This window comes from Mus caroli, unplaced genomic scaffold (assembly GCF_978045245.1).
Source record: "Mus caroli unplaced genomic scaffold, Mus_caroli_1 scaffold_19, whole genome shotgun sequence".
Classification (NCBI taxonomy): Eukaryota; Metazoa; Chordata; class Mammalia; order Rodentia; family Muridae; genus Mus; species Mus caroli.
Window position 1 is genome coordinate 65,970,948 of NW_028227274.1, and position 25,366 is coordinate 65,996,313.

Consider the following 25,366-nt stretch of genomic DNA (forward strand, 5'->3'; position numbering starts at 1 on the left):
AATGCTGTTCTAAGTACAGTTAAGACTGATGTTTTCCTAAGGAACAGCGGCGATGTTGTAACCTTTCTGTTGATGATTTTACCTAGCTAGTATACTTAGGAGAAGAAGACTACTGAAGACTACTGACATTGAACTGATTTCAATGTCAATGCCAGGTAGGTTCTAGATATAAAAAAAATGTAGTAAACCCATGTGAAAATATTCACTATTTGAATTACAGCTGACCTGAGATAACACACATACACACACACACACAAACCAACATAGTCTATTTAATAAAAATATTTAATGCTGCCAAAAAGTATAAAAATACATTAGGAATGGCAGTACAATACAAAGTAGTCGCTCCTAATTTATTTCCTTTACATCTTTCTACATTTCATACACATGTTAAAAAACAATACATCAAATTAAAGGGTTTTGCAAGTCTTCTGCTGGTGGCGTTCTTCATCCCCTGGATGGAAAGCTTACTTTGTAAACAGACAACTTGTGAGGCAATCTACAGGGTTAGCAAGCCTCACTTTAGTTTCCGGAGTGGGCTTCAGGTCTTGCTTTGCACATCAAAGGTTCAAATTTTATAGCTGCAGAATAGTCTCAAGTCATGAACATTTAGGTGTCTGTCAATCTTGGCCTAAAACATAAAATAAGAAGTCATCTATTCAATCCATGGCCACCACACACACAGATGTACATAGATAGAGACAAACACAAAATAACTAAGACTGAACTAAAAAAGTCAACAACAACAAAAATCATTCCAACATGGCACATCCAAGAACACCAAGTGCTTCCTTCCAGAATGGCACGTTTCCAAATGGAAGCGTGGCTGTGAGACAGACTGCTCTGAGGCGCCGGGACTCACTTCTTCAGTAACTACACACTGAATCTTTTAGGCCATCCTGTCTTAACTCAAGAAATGACCTCTACATGATAGGCTAAGAGACAGACAAGTTTAAAAAAAAATAATGCAGCCACAAGAAATAGCAAGGTTTTATTCCATGTGCTAGACTTACCCATACTTTGATTGCAAAGTCTAATCCAGTTTGGACAATCACTGTAACACTGCCGGAAACAGTTTAAATATACAGTTTGCACATAAAGTTGGCTTGTTATCTCTGAATCAGATTTCCAGCATTTAGATTTTCTCCTGAAGGAGAATGCTAATGATTATAACTACTAGAACTAAGTAAAACGTGATAGCTCAGTGCAATTTAATGCTGGGGTGGGGCACCATTTAAACAAGAGAGAGCCAGAGGGAGTGACCATTAAGAGCAGTAGTCTTTGCTGATATTTCAATTGTTTGCCAGTGGTCAAAGCTTTGGGGAGATTAAAGGTATTTCCATTTTTGTACCAATCCCAGCCCCTTCCTCCCTCCACCCTCCCTCTCTCCCTATGAAAATCCTTGTCACTACTGTATCACTGTATAAACAGGCGATACACTAGATCCCCGCCACTTAGGCTCCCTCCCCAACCATGAGAATGAAGTTCTTCCTGTCTACTCGCTTGTTTCTCCATAGGCAGGCAGATCTACCAAGCCCCTGTGGTGGTCTACAAAGTCTTGTTTGATTTCCCAACAGTAATTCTCTGCAGTGTTCTCATTAGGGAACCATACTCTTTAGATAGCAATGGGTCCCAGGACCTGGGACCAAACGGCTGGTTCTGACTCTGGCAGAATGTGGAACCGAACAGAAAGGAATGAAGTGGGGCTTTGGTACAGAAACGTTCTGGTACGCCATTGTCAGTGAAGCATTGTAAAAGGGATTTCCCCCCTCCACTAGTGGGGTGTCTACTATTTCCTCGCTTAAACATCTGGTTTAAGTAAATACACAGTGGAGTAGCACAATGAGCCTGAGCCTTGGACGGACTGAAACCACAGCCTGGAGTCTGCATCTCAGCTCTATCTGCATAGGCTGGAAAATAAGGCTTGAGTCACGCCTCCACCGGGGTTTCTTATCTGAAAATATGGCTGGCATTATTTAAAGTGTTGTGAAGTGCTCTTTCTTTCTCTCTCACATACACACGAGTTATCCTTTCCTAGTGTTTGTTAAATACACATTTACCAAGAATAATAAATTTGCCATTTAACAGACACAGTGTGGTTTTTGAAACTCATTACTTCTTTTCAAATAGTGTTTAGGGGTAGCAAAATAAGAGGAAATCAATGGAACAGCTTCTAAGAAATGACTTTATTTGTAAGACTATTAAGATAAATGGCTTTTTAGATAATTCTATTATATTCACTTGAATGGAACTTCACCATTTTATTTTTAATAAGGCAAAAGTAAAATGGGTGAGCAAACCAAGCAATGAGCTACGTGGGTATCCTGGGGGCTGGCTGTTTCTGTGCTGCAGTGGCAAATGCTGGCGTATTCTTTCTTGCCCATGTTAGAGGGAAAGTCAGACTGCATTAAGTTGTTTTGCCACACAACATTTACATTAGCATCCGACTGAGATTGTCCAGGGCTAACCGAGGTGAGCCAAGCATGCTTTAAAGGAACTTACCTAGGCTTCCTCTCCTCAACTTTCCACACTGAAAGACTTTTTAAAATAGTCATTTAAAATATCAACAGCAGCCGGGCGTGGTGGGGCATGCCTTTAATCCCAGCACTCAGGAGGCAGAGGCAGGCAGATTTCTGAGTTTGAGGTCTACAAAGTGAGTTCCAGGACAGTCAGAGCTATACAGAGAAACCCTGTCTCAAAAAACCAAAAAAAAAAAAAAAAGGAAAAAAAGTATCAACAGCATCACGGGTCTTAAAGCAGGCGGCATCCAAGCAGACCCTACCGGTGGCGGTGGCCTCACACCTCACTGCTCAGAATCAACTGTGAACTTTACAACCAAGCAGAGCTTCAGAGTCAGAACTCAGATGGTCCAGGCTCTTTAAATCCTAAACATCAGCTTACACAAAGCCTCTTAGGCTGGTCTAGCTTTCCACTTAAGCACTGTTCACAATGGCTGGTGGCACTGTGCTGGGACAAGAACAGCCAGGAAAAAAACCCCAACCTGTGGAGAACAGTGGGTCATCTTCCGAACAGCCATGGCTAAGAGAAGGCACTAATGCAGAAGGCTGGAAGCTGCTCAGGGCCCAGGAAGGAAGACTGCTGGCCATGAGGCAAGTTCTCTGATTGGGGACAGGCTCCAGTGCAGAGCAGCAATGAATGAGGGCCCAGCCTGAGTCTCTCATTCCATATTCAGGGGACAGTTAGAGACAGCTGTGACTCTAGGTGTGGTGCTGCATGGTATAAACCAAAGACTAGTGTGAGGAAGAACCATGGCATCTGACTCAAATGAGTGCATTCAGGGACAGGGTGGACGGAAAGGCCTCCTCGGGAGCAAGCCACTGCCAATAACCAAGGCCTGCGTTTCAAGTAATAAGATGACAAATTTAATGAGAAAAAAAAAATCATTTCTATTTTGAAAAAAAAAAAAGTATATACAAGATTCTATGACAAAGCCATATAAAGGAGTCTCAAAAATAAGAGACTTTGTTAGGCGTTGGCATGTAAATAGAATGGACATTTCTGTTGGTATTTTGTTCCATGCTATGAACAGATGAATCAAGCTCAGCCAGATGAAGGCCCTGGGGAGCCCTTCCTTCCCACAGATATAGACACTACTCACCAGGACCCAGAGATGGCCCTACTCGGAGGAGGTATGAACCAAGCTTGACTAACGGCCTGAAATCTTATCTACGGTTTTAAAATAATCTCTGTAAGATTTATACTTGAAAGCTGTGTGCACAGTGTGTACCTGTGGTGTTAGCTGCTCAACAGGCTGAGGTAGGAAAGTCATTTGAGCTGAGTTTAAGGCCAGGCATGGGCAATGGCAAGGCACTATCTCAACACACATACAAAAAAAAAAAAAAAAAAAGAATATACAAGCCTACCCAAAACAACAACTACAAATAAAGATTTGTATCAGTAAGTAACAAATTAAGGCAATGTAGATCTTCAGTCTGCAATGTCTTGACCGAAATGTAAACTTGTTAAGTGGATTGTATACAATGGCCCCTAAAAAAGTACTTTTACTGCCATTAGGTTCCAGTCTCTCTGCAGAATCTACGCAGAGCTATTTTTAAAGCAGTCAGCTGTAGCCTTTTTGTGCCTGGCAGAAAATGGGAGCCAGCACCCTGGGACTGGTGCTAAAAGCAAACAAGGAAAATGAAATGACAACCAGAGGGCTGTTCCGTGTCGTAACTTGAAACGTGGGCCACAGTTCTGAACTCATAGCACTAGCTTTACTTTAAGACAAAGGGCCGAGCCGAGTGCATGGAAGCTGAGCTCAGGAATTAGGACCTTTCCTCTGACGAATCTTCAGAGCACAGCTGTTTGGACAAAAACTGATTAATACTAGTCTTCACATCTTTTCATGTTCACTGTTTGATACATGAGGTGACACATAACGGAATGGATAAAAAGATAGAAGAACTGAGAACTGTGGAAAACCTGACAAATGTGTAAAGTTTCTGCTGAATGTAGAAATGATGCATATGCATATTTTAAAAAAGGAATGTACTTTTACACTTTAGGTTTGAGTATGGATAGAAATCAGGAGGCAGAGATAACACAGTACCTGGTGAATCTTGGGGCGGGGGCAGGGGGTGGGGGGGTAACGACACATATCCACAGGCATGACCACAAGTGTGACCACCGACATTTACAGCAAGGTGGGAAGAAATAGGAAGTGAGGATTCTTTCCAGTAAATAGTAAGCCCCTTTAAAAAGCCTATTTCTTTTCCCAAATTAAAAAACAAAAACAACAACAACAACAAAAAAAAAAACCCAAAAAAACTATTATTCTAAAATTAGTTAAAATAAGCAGATACCGAGACTGGTGCACACTGTGTTTAAAGCCATGGACCCATCAGAAACTGCTAGCATCCCTTCTCTGCCCAGCACCCTTCTCTCATCACCACAGCACATCTCATACAGGCTCAGGATTATGCCAGTGGCACTGTCTGTACCTTTAGTAAGCAACATGACAGTGTGACTTAAAGGTTCTCCTGTTAAAACTCATCCTTAAAGATGTGTTCAGGGGAGAAAGACGGGCTCTGGGGAGGAGCCAAAGGAATCCTCACAAACATAAAATACACACCAAGACGCAGAAAGAGTGGTGCTCAATGCTATCTCTAGAAAGCATATCGTCCAGGGAAGGACTGGTCTCAGTATTTTCTTGTGGGAAGTTTTTAGCTGAGGCTATCTTCAGTTGGATTGCTTTCTTTCAAGACAGGATCTCAATGTATATTTCTGGCTGCCTTATGTGGACCAGACAAGCCTTGCACTCAAGGGATCTGCCTGTCTTGGTTCTTAGTGTTGAGATTAAAGGTGTACGCCACCTTATCTGGCTTCAACTCAAGTTTTAATAAGGTCTAGTAGGATAACATACTACATTTTGGAAAAACAAGCCGGTAAGTATTAGAAAGCTCAAAACCAATAGCCATCTAATTCTAAAGCCTCCGTTTAAACATGGGACTAAACAGACAAGAGGAAGCACCCTTCTTACCTGCTCTCCATTTCAAAGCTTTAGGACAGCTATACTGAGTCAGGACACACACAGACATCATATGCTTTTTGAGACTGCTTTTCAAGGCCATTCACAATTTCTAGCTATACCTATGGTGTTCAAACTGCATTAAGAAATTAACTTTCTCGTTTAAACTAATTAAGATTTACAACGCACTTTTACGTGATATATAAAAGAGATGAAGCAGCAATGCTGTCCTAGCGGTTTGGAACCTTTCCACCAAGCAGGGTTTGAAACCACCAAAACCCAATTAGTGGTTATGCTTTAAAAATACTCATTACAAAGGTAAGGGACAATATAAGTTTGTACACCATTGTACTATTTATTGAACTTGTAAAGAAATTAAATTTTTTTTTACTTCAATATTTCAGTCTAGTGAACTGAAATCAAAAGTATAAAACACTGGTTCCTTTAACTTACTAACCATAATTTATCCCGTCTGGGTAATTACATTAACATTTTCACAAAAAATTAACAGTGTAGTCATGCACGGGCTTTACTTTACAGAAATCAGAATGTTTTTAAACCACTTCAGTTTCTGAGACAGTGTTTCTTGCAGTCCTGGCTGGCCCCAAACGCTGGGGCTAGCTATGTAGTTGAAGCTGGCCTTGAACTTGTGAGCCTTCTGCCTCTATCTCCCAAAAGCTGAGATGACAGGTTTACTCCATTAAATATGGCTAAGAATTGATTTCTTATTCTTGGTGTTGTCTGATCTCTCCTCCATCACCTCTATTTTTCTCTTATCTTTAAAGATAGGACCTTGCTATGTAGTTTTGGCTGGCTTCAAACCATTGAGCCTCTTGTTTTAGCTTCCTGAACACTGTGTGTGCTACCACATCCTGCAGAAACCAAGTTTTTGTTTGTTTTCAACTATGTTTTGACCAACTGTCACTTAACTATGCCAGAAAAAAAACAATTTCCTTCAATGACATGTTTAGAAAATTTTTTTCTTTTTAAAATAAGATAAAGCATAAATAGAAAGGAAATAAGAATGTGTAGTAGACTTAGCTTGCTTATAGTTTCAACTGCCTCTATCAAACGTCTGCTTAGGAAAGGGAAAATGTATTCGGTATACAACTGAGTCAACATACAATTTATTTTTCTATGATAACAGACTTTCAAATTGAACCTTTAAAAAGTACATTTAACTACAAAAGTAAGATTAAATAGGTACTTATAAAATATATTTACCCTAAAATGGTTATATAAAGTTGTAATGCCCATTTCAACAGTACATTACACATTACATACATTGTTTAAAGGATATTTTCTTTCCATTAATAATGTAGAAAAAAACCACAATGTTTATTGCTTATATCAAGTGCAGGTTAAAATCCAGAAGGCCTCCAAAAGCCAATCCTTGGGATAAAGGCTTTCTCAATATACTGGTGTGAACGCAGCTGTAAGAAGGAACAGTTTCCAACAAGCATGCTTGTCTTTATTGTGAGCCATTGACAGTCTGGGTCTCAGAGGAACCTGCAGTGCTGAGTCCTGAGATGCTGGGCTTGTGACTGTAATATCCCTTATCTGGCTGACGTCTACTCTAGCGCAGTGTTTCTGGGTATGAGGCATTGCTAACAAACCCTTGAGATGAATGCACCACTGTCAGCTACTAGTGCAGAAAGGTGCTGGGTAAAACTATTAATTTATAGAACATTTAGTGAAAAAGCAGTGTCCAGCCAACCAAAGCGCCAACCAAAATGACTGACACAAACCCCATCTTAGTGAGAATAGGTTGCCAATATAACCACCTTTTTCTTTTTCGTTCAGTTTCATTTAGCCTCTGTTTCATCTGTTGCACCTTCTGAGCCGTCGTAGCCTTTCTATCCTCTCGAATACGTTTCCGTAGAATGCTGTGAATAGAAGAAACAAGTGAGTGTCTGCACCTCAGGCCTTCATCACACTGACAGTAGGGCCCAGGCCACCATCAAACCATGGACACTCATTTGTGTGCTCTCCATCTCATTCAAACAGTGTACTGCAGTAACAAAAGGAAGGCCGGGCTGCTCCGCAGGCCAGTGGTGTGCTCCCACAGTTCAGGGTCATGTCTGCTGGACCTGAAGCTAAGACAGACATGTTTTCTGAGCACTCCGCTTTCCTTTTCTGAGCACTCCGCTTTCCTCTCTACCAAGAGGGGACAGACTGGAGATTCTCTGCATTTGGTCCTGTTGCGTGACAGCATATGAAAATTCAATGTCCTTTGACAAATACAGTTGACAATTTTTATGAATGCTGTGTTTGGAGGTTACCCAGTCTTCTCTTTGACCATACGTACATCTAGCACCCATTTTCCTGTCCAACATAGAATTTTGTTTCAATGAAAGTTCTCTGACATCCATTGAAAAATGGCCAATGTCAACATGTCAGCCATTTACTCTCTTCCTCTAGAAAAAAAATCTCACAAAACCCATCTCTTTTCACTCACTGTGTGTGGTGGCAAAGGCCTGGCCAGCTTCAGTCTTGGCAGTCTTTTTTTTTTTTTTTTTTTTTTTTTTGGTTTTTTGAGACAGGGTTTCTCTGTGTAGTCCTGGCTATCCTAGAACTCACTTTGTAGACCAGGCTGGCCTGGAACTCAGAAATCTGCCTGCCTCTGTCTCCCAAGTGCTGGGATTAAAGGCATGTGCCACTATGCCCGGCTTGGCAGTCATTTTTTTAAGTCACAGCTTTGAACATGCAGCTTGATTTAAAAAAAAATCTTGACGGGCTCTTCAATGTCTACTAGATCACAAGACCTTTTCTATTCAAAGAATTTAACTTGAATCTAACCAAGAACAATTATTAGAGAAATCCAAACTATAAGGCATGCTAAAAGATCATCTTTCAGACAGAGGAGAAAACAGTGGGGGATCTGCTTTGACTAAGAGCACCAAGGCATCAGATCTCATTCAGATCCAAGCGTGCGCCTTGACTAGATGTAGGATTAATGATTTGCTTTGAGACAGGATCACATTATGTAAGCATGGCTATCCTTGAACTTGAGATTCTCCTGCTTCTGCCTCCTCTAAGTACAGGCGTACAGGGAGGGAGAGGGAGGAGGAGAAAGAGAGGTATAAACCTATAGAGGTCAGAGGACACTATGAGAAGTTGGGTATCTTCCTTCTACAGTGGGACTCAGTGAGCAAACTTATGTCATTAGGCTTCTATTTGCTGGCTGGCATTTTTGTTTTGTTTTGTTTTGTTTTGTTTTGTTTTGTTTTGAGACACGGTTTCTTTGTGTAGCCCTGGATGTCCTGGAACTCAGTATGTAGCCAAGGATGACGTTGCTCTTCAGTCTTGTAATTACACGTGTGTACCATCAAGGTCCACTTCCTTATGTGGTGCTGGAGATGTACCTCTGGGTTTAGAGCATGCTGGGTAAGCACTCGACCACCTGAAAACAATTTTAATTTATCTTATGTGCATTGGTGTTTTGCCTGCACATATGTCTGTGTGCCGGGGCCAGATTCCATGGAACAGGAGTTAGACAGCTGTGAGCTGCCACGTGGGTGCTGGGAATTGAGCAACCCCTGCTCATAAGCGCTGAGCTCGAGATTAATTTAGTAATGATTGGTTAATTGAACCTCATAATACATGAGCTATATGAGGACTGTGTGTGCTTATCTTGTAAATCCTGTGGCATCTTGCTTGTCTTTTTATTCTTTACACAAACAGCTGCCCATGCCTGTGTGAACGCTGTGTATTTACTTCTGAGTTGGGAAAGATATATGCTAAAATTTGCACTACGAACTGAAAATTCACCACAACTGTTAAGATTGTGCATATGCAAAAACATCTAAGAGTACACGAGGGAGTCAGCCCATGTGCATTGATCTCCTTTAGCCAGGATGTGAGGAGCTACAAGCTTTAAACTTGCTCGGGGAGTCACAGCTACTACAGCACAGCAGTAAGTGAGGAGTTAAGACCCTACAGTAAAATACATCATGTAGCTGTGTACTGAAATGTTAGCTTTTATAAAATTCAGTGAGACAATTATTTTCTTCCTGCTATAGGGACTGAGCCCAGGCCTTATGGATAATGAATGCGGGTTCTGTTGCTGAGACCTGCCCACAGTCCCAGGCATGTGAATTCTGACTACTTTCATGGGACAGCTCAGAACCTTCATCTTACAAAGATAGCCTCATAACACTATCCACAATAAAAGACACAAGAGGAAGACAATAAAAGTCATCAGAAAATGGGGTAAAAAAAGAACTCATTCATGCACCAGGATACTAACTTCGTAACGTATGTTTGAAGTGCTGTGGACATACAGTTAATTGTTTTATGTAATTCTGGAGAAAAAAAAATAGTCCACGATGGAAATTCAATTAGGTTTTTGGGTTTTTTTTTTTTTTTTTTTTTTTTTTGGTTTTTCAAGACAAGGGTTTCTCTGTATAGCCCTGCCTGCCCTGGAACTCACTTTGTAGACCAGGCTGGCCTCGAACTCAGAACTCCACCTGCCTCTGCCTCCCATGTGCTGGGATTAAAGGCATGCACCATCACTGCCTGGCCAATTAGGTTTTTTTTTGTTTTGTTTTGTTTTGTTTGGTTTTTCGAGACAGGGTTTCTCTGTATAGCCCTGCCTGCCCTGGAACTCACTTTGTAGACCAGGCTGGCCTCGAACTCAGAACTCCACCTGCCTCTGCCTCCCGAGTGCTGGGATTAAAGGCATGCACCATCACTGCCTGGCCAATTAGGTTTTTTTTTTGTTTGTTTGTTTGTTTTTGGTTTTTCGAGACAGGGTTTCTCTGTGTAGCCCTGGCTGTCCTGGAACTCACTTTGTAGACCAGGCTGGCCTCGAACTCAGAAATCCGCCTGCCTCTGCCTCCCGAGTGCTGGGATTAAAGGCGTGCACCACCACGCCCGGCTCAATTAGGTATTTTTATACAACTCATTTTCTGTATTATACTATTTATTTTTATCACCTAATTACACTAACTTCTGTATATAAGCAGTATTGGAACTTTTGTTGTCTCTAAACAATAGCTTTTCAATTTATCATTACTATGTTTTCAAATTTTTATTTCTTGGGCTGGAGAAATGGATCAGTGGTTAAGAACACTTGTTCTTGCAAATGAGCCAGGGCAAATTCCCAGTATTAACTTGGTAGTTCACTATCTGAATGATCAGTTTAAAGGACCTGACACCCTCTTCTGGCCTCTGTGGGTATCAGGCACACATGTGGTGTACATACAGCCACAAACTCATATATGTAAATTAAATAAATCTAAATAAAAATTAAAAACCAAAAGCCTAAGGAAGCTTGTCTTAGGGTTTCTATTGTTGTGAGGAAATACCATGATCATGGCAACTTTCACAAAAACAAAACACGTAACTGGGGCTGGCTCACAGTTTCAGAGGTTCAGTCCATTCTCCTCATGGTGGGAAGCCTGGCAGTGGGCAGGCAGACATGGTGCTGGAGGAGCTGAAAGCTCTGCATCTTGAACCAAAGGCCACCAGAAGACTGTCTTCCCCAGGCAGCCCGGAGCCTAATCTCCTCAACCCTGGATGGAGCTCGAGCACAGGACCGCAAAAAGCCCATCCCCACAATGATTGATTTCCTCCAACAAAGCCACTCCAGGGCTGGAGAGATGGCTCAGCGGGTAAGAGCACTGACTGCTCTTCCGAAGGTCCTGAGTTCAAATCCCAGCAACCACATGGTGGCTCACAACCACCGGTAATGAGATCTGATGCCCTTTCCTGGCATGTCTGAAGTCAGCTACAGTGTACTTAGGTACACTGTAAATAGTCTTTACTCCCACGTGAAGGGTTTTACATTTTTATTTCCAACATTTTTAGTTCTATGTGTGTGCATTCAGGTATGTGCCATTAGAGGAGCAAGCAGGGACTGAGCAAGCGAGCAGAAATGACCAGAGGGAGCAGGGCTGACCAGAGTGAACTCTTGTTCAATTCCCAACAACTATTGTACAGCTACAGTGTACTCACATACATAAAATAAATAAATCTTTAAAAAAAAAAGCCACTTCAAGGCCACATCTCCTAATAGTGCCACCTCCCATGGACCAAGCACACTCAAACCACATAAGGACCTTGGATCCCAAAAAAGCTGGAGTTACAGTTGGTAACTGGGATTAAAGGCATGCACAACCACTGCCCAGCCCTGCCCTGTACCGGCTTTCTTATGGTGACAGAAAACTCTCTGAAGATATTTATGTCATCACATACCACCTAAACATCTGACACAAGTAAAAGGTGCATTAACTGTCTGGACACAGGTGGTCCTGTCGCAAACTCCCTGAATGTAATAACCACCCGCGTCTCTTGGGAGGCTAGCATGTGTGTGGCACATACCTCTCACTGCTCTCCTCCACAGTATCCTGCACCTTCGAAGGAAGGCCTGTTAACTGCTCATCTTCGGAACCTATTCTCTTCCCATTGTACTTCTCAACCATCACTCTGTTCTGTGAGTGATCACAAACAGGAGATAAATCTTCTTTAGAAAGTTCTTTCCACCGATTCTAGGTATAGAGCAGAAATAAAAAACAATAAAATTTATTTTCTTTAAATCACAATCTACAAATTTCAATTATTCAATATGAGGCAAGGAACAGATAGGTAGACCTGACATTAACTTTTATCCCAGCACTTGCCCACAAACACAAACATATACATATACATTAAAAATAATCACATATAATTGATTTAAAAGATGTATTCTATTTTTTAAAAACAATTTATTTATTATATTTAAGTACACTGTAGCTGTCCTCAGACACATCAGAAGAGGACATCAGATCTCATTACGGATGGTTGTGAGCCACAATGTGGTTGCTGGGATTTGAACTCAAGACCTTAGGAAGAGCAGTCAATGCTCTTAACTGCTGAGCCATCTCTCTAGCCCCCTAAAAGATGTATTCTATTTTAAATCTGATATTTATAAATAGATAGTCAAAGTGTAGTGGATTAAGATTGTTGTTTTCTATCTAGATATGTCTTTATTATGGTCAGACTATACAGGGAAGGACATACTGTTATTTCCCTTTCTACCTTACACTTTTCCTTATCACATGATACTAAGTTCTGATACTCTTTGAGCTTACTGTCTATAAATGTACAATTAAAACCCGCTGACAATGTCACCATCAGATATGTAAAGTTTACTCCTAGCACTTTATGTCTGTAGTAAGAACTGAAGTTATTCAGCTATAAAGTACCTACATAGAGAAAGTCTTTACTCCCACATGAAGGGTTTAAAATTTTTATTTCCACCATTTTTAGTACTATGTGTGTGCATTTAGATATGTGCATATGACTGTATATGCCATGAGGGGCCAGAGATGCTGGATCTCCTGGAGCTGCCCGACATGAGTTCTTGGAACACACTTGGGTGCTCTGGAAAAGCAGTAAGTGCTTGTGACCTGTGACCACTTAGCCATCTCCTCAGGCCTCTACAGCAAGTTTTTTCTAAGATAAAAGTACTTACGTTTTCTGTTGGTTTTTTTTCTTTCAATAATTAAATGCTGAAATCTTCTCATATGAAAAAAAATATTTTAATTGAATCTTGTTTCCACTGAGGAAACAAGTATATATGGATATATGTGTCTTATATACATATAAAAAAAATTTAAGTCAGGATCTCATTGTATAGACCAGGCTGGTCTTGAACTCTTGGTGACTAGCTTTCATCTTTGCCTCTTCAACTGTGGAAATTTTTATGAATTCTAGACAGTCAGCTGGATCTACCAAATTAAGTAGGGGAAGGATGAGGATTTAGATGGAACCTGGTTATTTGACACTAATGACAGTGAGTTTACCTGTATATTTGAATCTCCTTTTGTGTACTTTGCTCCTTCTATTATGGCCATGTAGGAGAATCTGAGCTGGTCCGGTGTCTGAATAAGTCCCATTCGATACTTTCTCATATTCAGTAATAATTGTTTCACATTAACATCCTCTCCTTTTTCCATCTGCAAGAAAGGTAAAACCAAGTTGTTTTGAGTTGAGAAAACAAAAGCAGTATAAGGCCACCCACTGCTCAGACCTTAGCTGTGACCAGACTCCTTCTTAAAAGGAGGATAACTTAACACACACACACATATGGGGGGTGGGGGGGAGAAATATGCACACAGACACCCAGATATGACTATGATAATTTATATAGTTTTAAAAAATGGTTTTGTCAGAAATAAAGTTTGTTGCTCAGTGCCCTTCCCCATCTTCAAATCTGGACCAAAGACATGCTTTATGGATGTACAGCAGACACTAAAAAGATGGCAGGAAATAGGAAAGCACTGACCCACAAAAATACCTCTGAGGCATCAAACCAGCTCTGCACTGCTGATCTGGTTTTAGAAACGACCCATAAACTGAAGCAAAGGAAGGATGAGCAAGGCACAGCTGGTAGGGAGCAGGTATGATCATCCAATGCAGTTTGAACCTCATGAACCCTTAAATGCTAGGAAAGCACTCTGCCGATCCGCCAGACCGCCGGTTCTCATAACCCAGTTTTAATATTCATCATTAACAGAATCTACTGACTTTAAGCAAAAGGTTAATTTTATTAGTAAACGAGTTTTGGTTTTTTGTTGTTGTTTTTTAAAGATTTGTGAGTGCATGTGTATGTGTGTATGCCTAGTGTGTAGACATGCACACAGCGGCCAGAAGACAGCATGTGGGGGGCTGGTGAGATGGCTCAGTAGGTAGGAGCACCCGACTGCTCTTCCGAAGGTCTGAAGTTCAAATCCCAGCAACCACATGGTGGCTCACAACCACCCGTAATGAGATCTGATGCCCTCTTCTGGTACATCTGAAGACAGCTACAGTGTACTTACATATAATAAATAAAATAAATCTTTAAAAAAAAAAAAAAAAGAAGACAGCATGTGATCCCTGGAGCTGGAGTGGGTTGTGAGTCACCCACTGTGGGTGCTAGAACTGAACATTAGTTTGCTAAAGAGCAGCAACTGTCCTTAATCACTGAGCCACCTCTCAGCTCTAACAATTCAGGTTTTGATTGAAACTATAACTTGTCTAGGCAAAATGTTAAAGTAGTCCTTTAGGGTTTGTTTAAGCATAATAATTTATTATTTTTTTTAAAGATTTATTTATTGCCGGGCATGGTGGCACATGCCTTTAATCCCAGCACTTGGGAGGCAGAGGCAGGCAGATTTCTGAGTTCGAGGCCAGCCTGGTCTACAAAGTGAGTTCCAGGACAGCCAGGGCTATACAGAGAAACCCTGTCTCAAAAAACCAAAAAAAAAAAAAAAAAAAAAAAGAAAAAGAAAAAGAAAAAAAGATTTATTTATTTATTTTATGTATGTGAATACACTGTAGCTGTACAGATGGTTGTGAAATATCATGTGGTTGCTGGGAACTGAATTCAGAACCTCTGCTCGCTCCATCCCAAAGATTTATTATTATATCTAGTAACAATAACAATAATAATAATAATAATACAGTAGCTGTCTTCAGACGCACCAGAAAAGAGAGTCAGATCTCATTATGGGTGGGTGTGAGCCACCATGTGGTTTCTGGGATTTAAACTCAGGACCTTCGAAAGAACAGTCAACGCTCTTACCCACTGAGCCACCTCTCCAGCCCATAACCCATTTATTTTAATTTACATTCTGACATGTGGCTGATTACCTGTGTTCAGGTACCCCACATTCATCTCTTCAAATCTTCCTGGGCAAATCCTCCCGTGCCTGGCTCTATCCCAGAATTCTTTCTGCCTCCCCAATGTCCCACCTCCTACTTCCTGCCTAAGCCATAGGCCATAGGCTTTTTAATTGATGGGTGATGTATCCATAAAATATACATGACATTCTCTCTACAGATACTCCCACAGTGGGTTGGGCTGTCCTGTATCAATTAGTTCCCTACAAATAACACCAATCTGATCTTTCTTTAAAGTCTTTCTTTAATTGAGGCACTCCTCTCAGATGACTCTGGGCTGTGTCAAGTTGTTAGCTGACGTTAACCAGGACAGAAAATATCGTTAATATACAGAATTCTCACAGTAACCCTGGGAAGTACTTTTTAGTCTTGGTTTATAAATAAGAGATGATGTACTTATCCAAGAAGGAAAAAAATATCACATATGAATTTATTGCTGAAGGTAGAAGCTTTTAATTCTGTATACAAAGTACCAGAAATAAAGGGGGTATTGAAACAAATTCTCATGTTGCCCAGACTAGCTCAAACTCTCTACGGACTTGCTTCTCTTGCCTCTATCAAGCAAGGGGTTACCACAGGTACCACCACAGTGGCTTAAAAATATTTAAAGTCAGATAACAACTTGTAGGAGGTAGTTTTCTCCTACCTAGTAGGGTCAAGGTAGAATTCAAGCCATTTTTTGAGACAGTGTTTTTTACTGGACCTAGAGCTAATGACTTGAATAAGCTGGTGGTCCGTGAACTACATTAAACCCACCTAACTGCCATTCGCCACGCTCTGGGGTCACAGACATGTGCCACTCTGCTCATCTTTTACCCATGCACTAGGAGTCAGCGCTCATGCTTGCCATGGCCCCAGTTCATTGGCATTCTCTTCTTTTGTGAGGTGACTCTCACTAGGTAACCCTGGCTGGCTCAGACGTACAGACAATAGGCATGACCCACTCCTTCAGGATTGCTTTCCTTTGTCATTTCTCCCTTTTAGGAGGGAGACTTTACTGTATTCTTCATTTCTTCCCTTTTTTTGGATAGGGTCTAACTCCGGAGCCCAGGCTAACCTCAAACTTGGAACAAATTTTCTGCCCCAACTTACTTAGTGTTGGGATGAAAAGGTAAGAGCCAAGCCTAGTTGAGACTTTCTAGGGAATCTTTAGAATTGTCATGGACACACATGTACCTGCAGGAGCTAGAGTCAATTTAAACTGTAGAAGTAAAGTGTTTTAAAAAAAAAAAACAAAAACCCTAGAGTTTTGGGATATTACATCAAAATTTACTGCTGCCTACAGAAACAGTTAAAAACAAATGAACAGGCAGAGTGGTTAAGAGCACTGGCTGCTCTTACAGAGGATCAGGGTTTGGTTCCACCCACGAGCTGTAGGGTCTTACCTGTAGGGTCTTACTATCTGCAACTCCAGTTTCAGGGACTCAATGCTTTCTTCTAACCTCCTCAGGCACCAGTCATGCAAAATTATTTATCTTTTTATCATCAACATTATAAAATGATAAAACAAAACAGAGAAGCACAAAACACCAACGAGGTCGCACGGACACTTACCAGAACAAGACAGGTATCTACAAGAGAGAAGGTGCCAGAGCGCCCGATGCCCGCACTGCAATGGATCACTGCAGGTCCATGGTCAGCGGTCAAGGAACCAGATTCTCTGACTTTAAACAAGAAGTTTAGGAATGAAGCTGGTGACTCTGGAACGCCAAAATCTGGCCAAGTGGTGTAATGGAAGTGAGATATGGTTCTGGTTTCACCACTCTGAAATGTGAAAATCAAGGAGAAGTTAGTTCTAGCATGTTTCTTATACAAACACATGGTAATTGACGCAGAAACACAACGTGTTGGGAATATATAAACAACAAAAACCAAAGAAACAAAACAAGAAGGAGAAACACGTGGGGTAGGGGTAAAGTGCCTGTCATATATATCACAGCCCTGAGTCACACACCCTCTCGGGCTCAGTTCTTGCTATCACATAAGCCTGGGTGATGCTGCTGCCTGTATCCCAGCATTCAGGACACAGGCAGGACAATCAGAATTCCAAGGTCATCTTTGACTATATATGGAATTTCAAGGCCAGAAAAGCTAGACATGAGAAAAACTAAACTGTGGGCCTTAAGTATGCAATCGTGTAGCTGCACTTACTCTCCAGGAAAAACCGATGTTCTAGGAGCCTGACCATAAGAGGCACTTCTGCACATCTAAAAAGTGCATTTATCTTCTCCTCTACAGAGCTTTAGTTAATACACTCCATGTCAATTATTAACTCAAACAGCATCTCACTTTACAGACTAGACTCATTCTTGAAGTCAGCCTGGCCATATTTTCTTATTTTCTTGTTATCCTAGTTTCTATTAACAACTCAGAAGTCTTTACCAGGCTGGCCTCAAATTCACCGAGATCTGCCTGCCTCTGCCTCCTGGGTGCTGGGATCAAAGGGGTGGACTTTTCCTTTAATTTACTCTATCATGGTGCAAGCAAAGGAGATATGTGAGAAAGAGGGGAAGATGGCTCTGAGAGTTTGAATGACAGCAGCACTTGTGCAGTCTGCTCTGCAGATGTGTCAAAGCCACTTGCCAGGGAAAGGTTCTAGGGTGTCTAGAGAAAAGATCTACACCAATGGTCCCGGGATCATACGCTATACTTATTTCACCATTTCCTTCACAACTGGAAGGTCACATTTTTGCATGGTCACTTCTTTACAAATTTAGTGAGTCTTTTGCTTGCCCTTTGGGTTATTTCAATGGTGGTTACGTCCCAGGAGCTATCATTTGAACCTATCTGTCATGAGATGTTCCATATGCATCCATACTTTCATTTGATCTCCACAACAGTCTGCAAATAAACAATTTCCACTTTACACGAGGCAAACCATACCTCTACTGAGTAGCAGAACTGAAATGTGAATTCCAGTTCGCTCCAGTCATCCTCTTTTTATCCGAATACCAAGTTGCCTTGTATTTACTTGGTGCTGAGGACTGAATCACAATGCTTCAAGCATTCTAAGAAGGTACCTTACAACTCAGCTATATCCACAACCCACTTATATCTTATTTTTTGGTTCGTGGGACTGTATATAAGGGCCAGAGTAAACTAACCAAGTGCTCGACCACCAAGTTATACCCACAACATCTCTTCCTATATTTTTAATAATTAATTTTTTCTTTAAAAATTGTATTTATTTGAAATTATGTGTATGCTTAAGTAACTGCATCTATCTATGTGCACTGGATTTCCTAGAGCAGGAGTTACAGGCACTGGTAAGCCTCGTGACATGGGTACTGGGAACTGAACCTGGGCCTTCTACAAGAACACTATAGCCATCTTTCCAGCTCCAATAGTTAATTTTCAATTCTTAAATATTAATATTAACCTGAACATTGTAATTCTTTGTTGTTAAAGAGTTACTTTATACAGAAATACTCTAAAAACATGCTTATACCTAGATACTGTTACAAATATCCAAAGGCAAGTATAGTATCAACCCCAAGAATTCTTAAGACCATCAGATCAAACTGAAACTTTGAAACAAGAAAAGCCTTACATTGATATTTTCTAACTGTAGTAGATGTACTGTATAATATGATTTTACATCTTCAGATAAGAGCTTCACACTGAATCCCGTTTCCTTAAACACCATTTCTCTGTCATCCGTTGGCCAGTACTGTGCACATTTAACCTAAATTTAAGAATAGTTTAGACATGTTATAAAACCATAAAAACAAATCTCACACATACATACGATACTTCTCCAAGTACTGAAACCTAAGAATATCTTGAGTATTTTAATGAGAATATTCTGTAAAGTAGCTCCATAAAATGTTTCCTTTCCATTTAAAAAGCCATAAACATAAAATATTCATTAAAATGTGCTTTTCTTTATTTTGAGACAGAATCTCTTTATAGCCTTGGCTGTCCTGGAATTCACTATGAACATCAAGCTGGCTTCAGCCCCCACATGCTGGATTTAAAGGCATGTGTTACCATGCCCAACCCAAAAGTGTGCTGTTCTTAAAGCATAATTACACTTTAACATATTCAGTTTGAGTTTCTAGAAGTATCAAGCTCTTGCAAGAATCTTATTTCAGAGAGCACTAAAGAGGCTTTCTGTCAAGCTGAATGGTGGTGGCAAACACCTTTAATCCCAGCACTTGTTTGGCAGAGGCAGGCAGATTTCCTCTGGGTTCAAAGCTAGCCTGGTCTACAGAGCGAGTTCCAGGACAGCCAATGAGAAGAATAAACCTTTTGGTTTGTTTTGACACCTACAACTGTAGTGCAGGTTAAGTGTAATGGATAAAGCTTAAGAGGACAAGAAGGACATTTTCCAGTAAAGAGAGAGAAATAGAAACAGCATTAACAAGAGCAGGACAAATACAAAGAAAGTACACACATACACACTCAAAAACACCAGCAATGACAAACAGGAACAGAACAAATCTCAATTATAATTTAATAATCTTTTCTCTTTTTTCAAAAAAAGAAAAGCATTTGCAACTATTTAATTGCAAAAAGCTGATCAAATGGTAAGATATGGTTTGGAAAAACTAATGTTAAAGAAACAGGGAGCCTGGCTAGGTAGGGAGATTGCTTGGTTGTTAAGAGTACTTGTGGGGCTGGTGAGATGGCTCAGTGAGTAAGAGCACCTGACTGCTCTTCCAAAGGTCCGGAGTTCAAATCCCAGCAACCACATGGTGGCTCACAACCATCCATAATGAGATCTGACTCCCTCCATGTGAGCAGTGTGTCTGAAGACAGCTACAGTGTACTTACATATAATAAATAAATAAATCTTAAAAAAAAAAAAAAAAAACAACAAAAGTACCCTGTGGTGGTTTGAATGGGTATAGCCCCCCCCCCATAGTCTCACGTGTTTGAATGCTTGGCCCATAGGGACATAGGGAGTGGTCTCATTGGAGTAGGTGTGGCCTTTAAAAAAAAAAAAAAAAAAAAAAAAAGAGTACTTGTTCTTGCAAAAGACCTGGGTTTCAGTCCCAGCACCCATATGATGGGACAAAACCACCCATAAACCTTGCTCTAGGGGATCCAACAGGCACACACATGGTAGCATATATATATATGTGTGTATGTATATGTATATATGTATATGTATATATATATGTGCAATCAAACCATTCATAAACATAACATAAATTTAAAAATAAATAAATAAAAAGGGAGAAAACCCTAGCATAATATAGGTAAAAGAAAAAGAAATGACATCCATTTGACTTGGACAGTAATCTAAAACACTAAAAAGAAAAGAATATATTTAAATTCAAGTAAAAGCAAGTAAGAGCTAAGAAGTTTTTTATACCCTGCCAAAATGACGTTTAAGTACTAAAAGAGCAGATGTACTTTCACTGACACTTAAGAAACCAGAGATTAAGGGCCAGGCGTGGTGGCACACGCCTTTAATCCCAGCACTCGGGAGGCAGAGGCAGGCAGATTTCTGAGTTTGAGGCCAGCCTGGTCTACAGAGTGAGCTCCAGGACAGCCAGGTCTACACAGAGAAACCCTGTCTCGAAAAACCAAAAAAAAAAAAAAAAAAAAAAAAAGAAAGAAAGAAAGAAAGGAAGAAGCCCGAGATTAAAATGCCCACAAGGGACTAAAGGAAGGGCTCAGCAGTTAAGAGTGCTTGCTCCTCCTATACAGGACTCAGAACGTACGTGGTGTCTTACAGCACGCCTTAACCCAGTTCCAGAGGATCTGACGCCTTCCTTTAGCCTCTAGGAGCACCAGGTACTTCTGTGATGCACATATATACATTCAGGCAAATACTAATACACATAAAAGAAATAAATCTTTAAGAAAGTGAATCGACTTTGATGTGAGAGGGATGAAATTTACAAATCATCTAGTTTGCAACACATTCAAACAAACAAAACTATGCCCCACCCCTGAATCTCTAGATTAGTGGGAGAGGACAGAAAACAACTGCAGATGGCAATTATTGGAAATTCTGTTAGGCCAATGTCATGATATACACTACCGTCCAGTAACTATTAATTTAGGAAGAATTAAGAACCAGAAATCTGTCACAGAACAGTGTGGTATATTTAAACTGGAAATAATATTAAGAGTCAAGACTTTCTAATTTTGACAGAAAAAGTCTAAAGCCACATAAATCTTAGTTATAACATGAACTGGCCAAATATTATTGGGTTTTCTGATAACATCCTCCACTCCTCTTCCTTTCTTTTTTTTTTTTATTAATTTATTTAATATATGTAAGTACACTGTAGCTGTCTTCAGACACCCCAGAAGAGGGGATCTGATTTAATTATAGATGGTTGTGAGCCACCATGTGGTTGCTGGGATTTGAACTCAGGTCCTCTGGAAGAGCAGTCGGAGCTCTTAACCACTGAGCCATCTCTCCAGCCTTCCTTCTTTCTTTTAAGACATGGTCTTACTCATCTGGCCTGGAACTCACAGAGATCTTCCTGCTTCTGTTTCCTGAATGAAGAGATAAAAAACATGCACCACTGCACCTGGCCCTTTTTCTTTTTAAAAACATACTTTAAAGCGTGGGGGGGGAGGGGGGTGCATGTGAATACAGTGTCTGGTAAACTCAGAAAGGACACTGAGTCCCCCTGAAGCTGAAATAACATGGTTGTGAGCCACCACATAGGTGTGGGAACTGAACTAGGGTCTCTTGCAAGAGCAGTGTTTGCTCTTAACCCCTGAAACCATTTCTTTAGCTCTCTCTTTCCATTCTACCTTTAGGCAAAACTGCCTCACCCTTCTACTTGGCCTTGTTGACTCTCATCTACTCTCATCTTCAAGATTTTCTCGATCAACCTAATACCAACTGTGAGGTACTCTGGTATTTTTCTTGTAGTCACACCCACAGTAACTAGCATCTCAGTAAACGATGATTCTATAAGGCTTCCTTTACTTTCTGAAATACTTGGGGTGTAAGTGGCTACTGCTACTGGATTATTTCTATATATTTATAATGGGTTTACTCTTATAATTAGTGATTGTTTATAAAGGTATAATACTTCTGTCAAGAATTACTGGATATTGAGTCTGGTGTTCTGAAAAAGAGCCCAACAGATAAAAACACTACTACAGCCCAGATCCTACCGAACACAAAAACAAACAAACAAACAACCCCAAAACAACCTAACCTCAGATACATATACACAAAAGAGAAACAAAGGAAATATAAAAAGCCAAGGCAGTACAATGCCTCCAAAAATTACTAGTCTCACAGAGAGTTGTTTTCCTGTGGTAGTAGAGTCACTTAATTCCCAATGTTTCTAAAAATAATCTCACACGTATGCTATTGCAAGAAGCTCCATTCATTAGCTTGCCAAACTAGGCTTTGTTTCTATCACTGATGCCCTACCTGGAGCTAGTAGACGTGTGCCTCAGGAAACATTCATACACAATCGTATAGAAAATCAAAGGAACAAAACTACAAAGCAACAGGAGAAACTACAGAAACCATGCATAATAAGTAAATACATGCATGCATAAGTCTGTAAATACAGACTGAAAACAACACACCAAGCAAAAAGGAAAAAAAAAAAAGAAAACACACCACTGAAAGAAATATGGGCTGCTGAAAACAGAAAAATGTATAGAATTGCACACCATTCCAAACTCTCTGGATACAATGAAAGCAGTCCTCAGAAGAATGTTTATAGCTCTAAGTGCCAAGTAAGTAAATAAATCAGAGAGATATCAGATAGGCTACCTATGGAAAATGAACATGCACACACACCCCAAAGTAGGGGATGGTAAGAATTAACACCAGCGCAGAAATGAATGAAATGGAAACTAAAGAAGCAATACTAAAAATCAGCGAAACAAATGCTAGCAAATTCACTTTATGAAGCTAGCATCACTCTAATAATAATGTCGGACAAAGACCAACACACAAATAACAAAACTGCAAAGTTCTCACTATAATAAGTATTAGTAATGGAATTCAAGACATAAGAGATCATTCACCATGATCAAGTGGGCTTCATCCCAGAGATACAAGGGTGGCTCAACATATGCAAATCACCAATCATAATTCACTACGTAAAATGACTCAAGGACAGAAATTGCATACATGATATTTAAAACAACATCCCTTCATAATAAAAGTCCTAAGGAGGCTAGGAATAGGAAGAACATATTTCAACATAATAAAGGCTATAAATGACAACCCAAAAGCCAGTATCACACCAAAGAAAAATCTGAAACATGTTGGCTAAATCAGGTGAAAGACAAAAGTTCTCATCTTTCTCTACCCTTATTCAATATGACACTTGAAGTCTCAATCGGAGTAGTAAGGCAAGAGAAGAAAATGAGTGGGGTACAAACAGGAAAGGAAGATGCCTATGCATCCTTCTTTACAGATAAAATCATTCTATTTTAAAAGATCCTAAAGACTGCAAAAGAAAATTCTAGATTAATGAGAAGTCTTTGCATCAAGACAGAAAATTAATATATAATATGTAAAATCAGAAGTCTTTCTATAACTTAATAACAAACATGCTCACAATGCATCAGGGATAGAAGCTCATTCTAACTGCATTAAGGAATACCATGTAATAAACCTAGGGAAAGAAAAATCTCTACAAAAGCTACAACAATGGGGGGGGGGGGGGGGGAACAAAACCCTGAAGACTTTCTCTGCCCACAGGAACTATGGCTTAGCTGGGAAAAACTTGCTTACCAGGCATAAAGGCTGAGGTCCAGTCCCCAATATTGACAAACAGAAAGAAGAAAGGAAGAAAAGTATGTAGCCTGGTTAATACTGTAAAACAGAATATACTATCCAAAGCAATCTACAGATTCAGTGCAATCCCCATCAAAATTCCAATGCTATTTGAAAGTACATTTTAGAAAATTCTTAAAGTGCTTAGCCTGGCTGTGGTGGTACACACCTTTGATCCCAGCACTGCTCTTACCAAAGTTCTAAAGGCCTGGGGCGGAGGGCAATGCAAGTCTGAGAAAACAAAACAAACATAAAGACTAGCGATCATCAGACATGATTTCAAGGTATGCCACAGAGTCATAATAACAAAAGCAGCATGGTACACAGACCAACCCAAGAGAAAGAGAACCCAGAGAGAAGCCAAGGCAGCTTCATCCAAGTGGTTTCTGATGCAGATGTCACTGGGGACGAGTGGGTGGGTTGATAAAAGCAGATCCTGAGGGCTCACAACCAGGCCAGTCAAAACAGAGGACCCAAGTTGGTCTCAAAATATAAAGCAGAAAGCACTGAGAAGAATAGACTCTGCTCCCCCTAGCATGGGCACACACACACACATACATACAGAGACACCCTAGGCAATGACTTTTTTTTTTTTAAGATTTATTTATTATATATCTAAGTACACTGTAGCTGTCTTCAGACACACGAGAAGAGGGCGTCAGATCTCATTACAGATGGCTGTGAGCCACCATGTGGTTGCTGGGATTTGAACTCAGGACCTTCTGGAGAGCAGTCAGTGCTCATAACTGCTGAGCCATTTCCCCAGCAAGGGCAATGACTTTTAACAGGACTCTACTCACTTAAGAAAAAAATGCAAACAGATGACAAAAGAAACCTCATGAAAGTAAGAAGTTTCTGCACAGAAAAGCAAGTAGTTAAGTGAACAGAATCTACCAAATAGGAGAAAATATTTGCTACCTAATTTATCTGACAGACAGTTAATACCTAGAATATATAAAGAACTGAAAAAATTAAACAAAAAGACAAACAACCCAATCCGTAAATGGGCTAATGAACAGACAAAATGAGATACAAATGTCATTACATACATAAAAAGTTTTCAGTCTAGCTGGCTATCAGAGAAATGCAAATTGAAACTACACAGACATTTCTCCCTCTAGTCAGAATGACTGTAGAAAAGAAAGAAGCCGGGCGTGGTGGCGCACGCCTTTAATCCTAGCACTCGGGAGGCAGAGGCAGGTGGATTTCTGAGTTCGAGGCCAGCCTGGTCTACAAAGTGAGTTCCAGGACAGCCAGGGCTACACAGAGAAACCCTGTCTTGAAAAACCAAAAAAAAAAAAAAAAAAAAGAAAAGAAAGAACTGTTGGACACAGCAATGCACACCTTAAATTTGGGAACTCAGGAGGCAGAAGGAGGTAGGTTTCTGTGATGCCAGTCTGGCCTGCACAGGGAGTTCGAGGACAGCCAGGGCTACACACAATAAAGGAAAAAAACCTCAACAGTGACACCACTACCACTAAACAAACCAAACCCAACCCAAAACACTG

General features: G+C 40.4%; 1 protein-coding gene across 2 annotated transcripts in view; it reads right to left on the reverse strand.

Moving 5' to 3' along the window:
* Window positions 1–267: 267 nt before the first annotated feature.
* Ptpn2 (protein tyrosine phosphatase non-receptor type 2) overlaps window positions 268–25,366 on the reverse strand; it is a 62,253-nt gene continuing 37,154 nt past the window's right edge. The window contains exons 5-10 of one of the 2 annotated variants that reach the window (XM_021151016.3): window positions 18,687–18,821; window positions 16,691–16,900; window positions 13,276–13,428; window positions 11,813–11,979; window positions 7,273–7,374; window positions 268–631 (exon numbers count right to left, since the gene is read on the reverse strand). In XM_021151016.3, the coding sequence (XP_021006675.1) occupies window positions 610–631; window positions 7,273–7,374; window positions 11,813–11,979; window positions 13,276–13,428; window positions 16,691–16,900; window positions 18,687–18,821 (789 nt within the window). In that variant the 3' untranslated portion in view covers window positions 268–609. Of the gene's footprint in view, window positions 632–5,819; window positions 7,375–11,812; window positions 11,980–13,275; window positions 13,429–16,690; window positions 16,901–18,686; window positions 18,822–25,366 lie in introns of those variants that run through there. The other variant, XM_021151015.3, reaches the window with a different exon arrangement.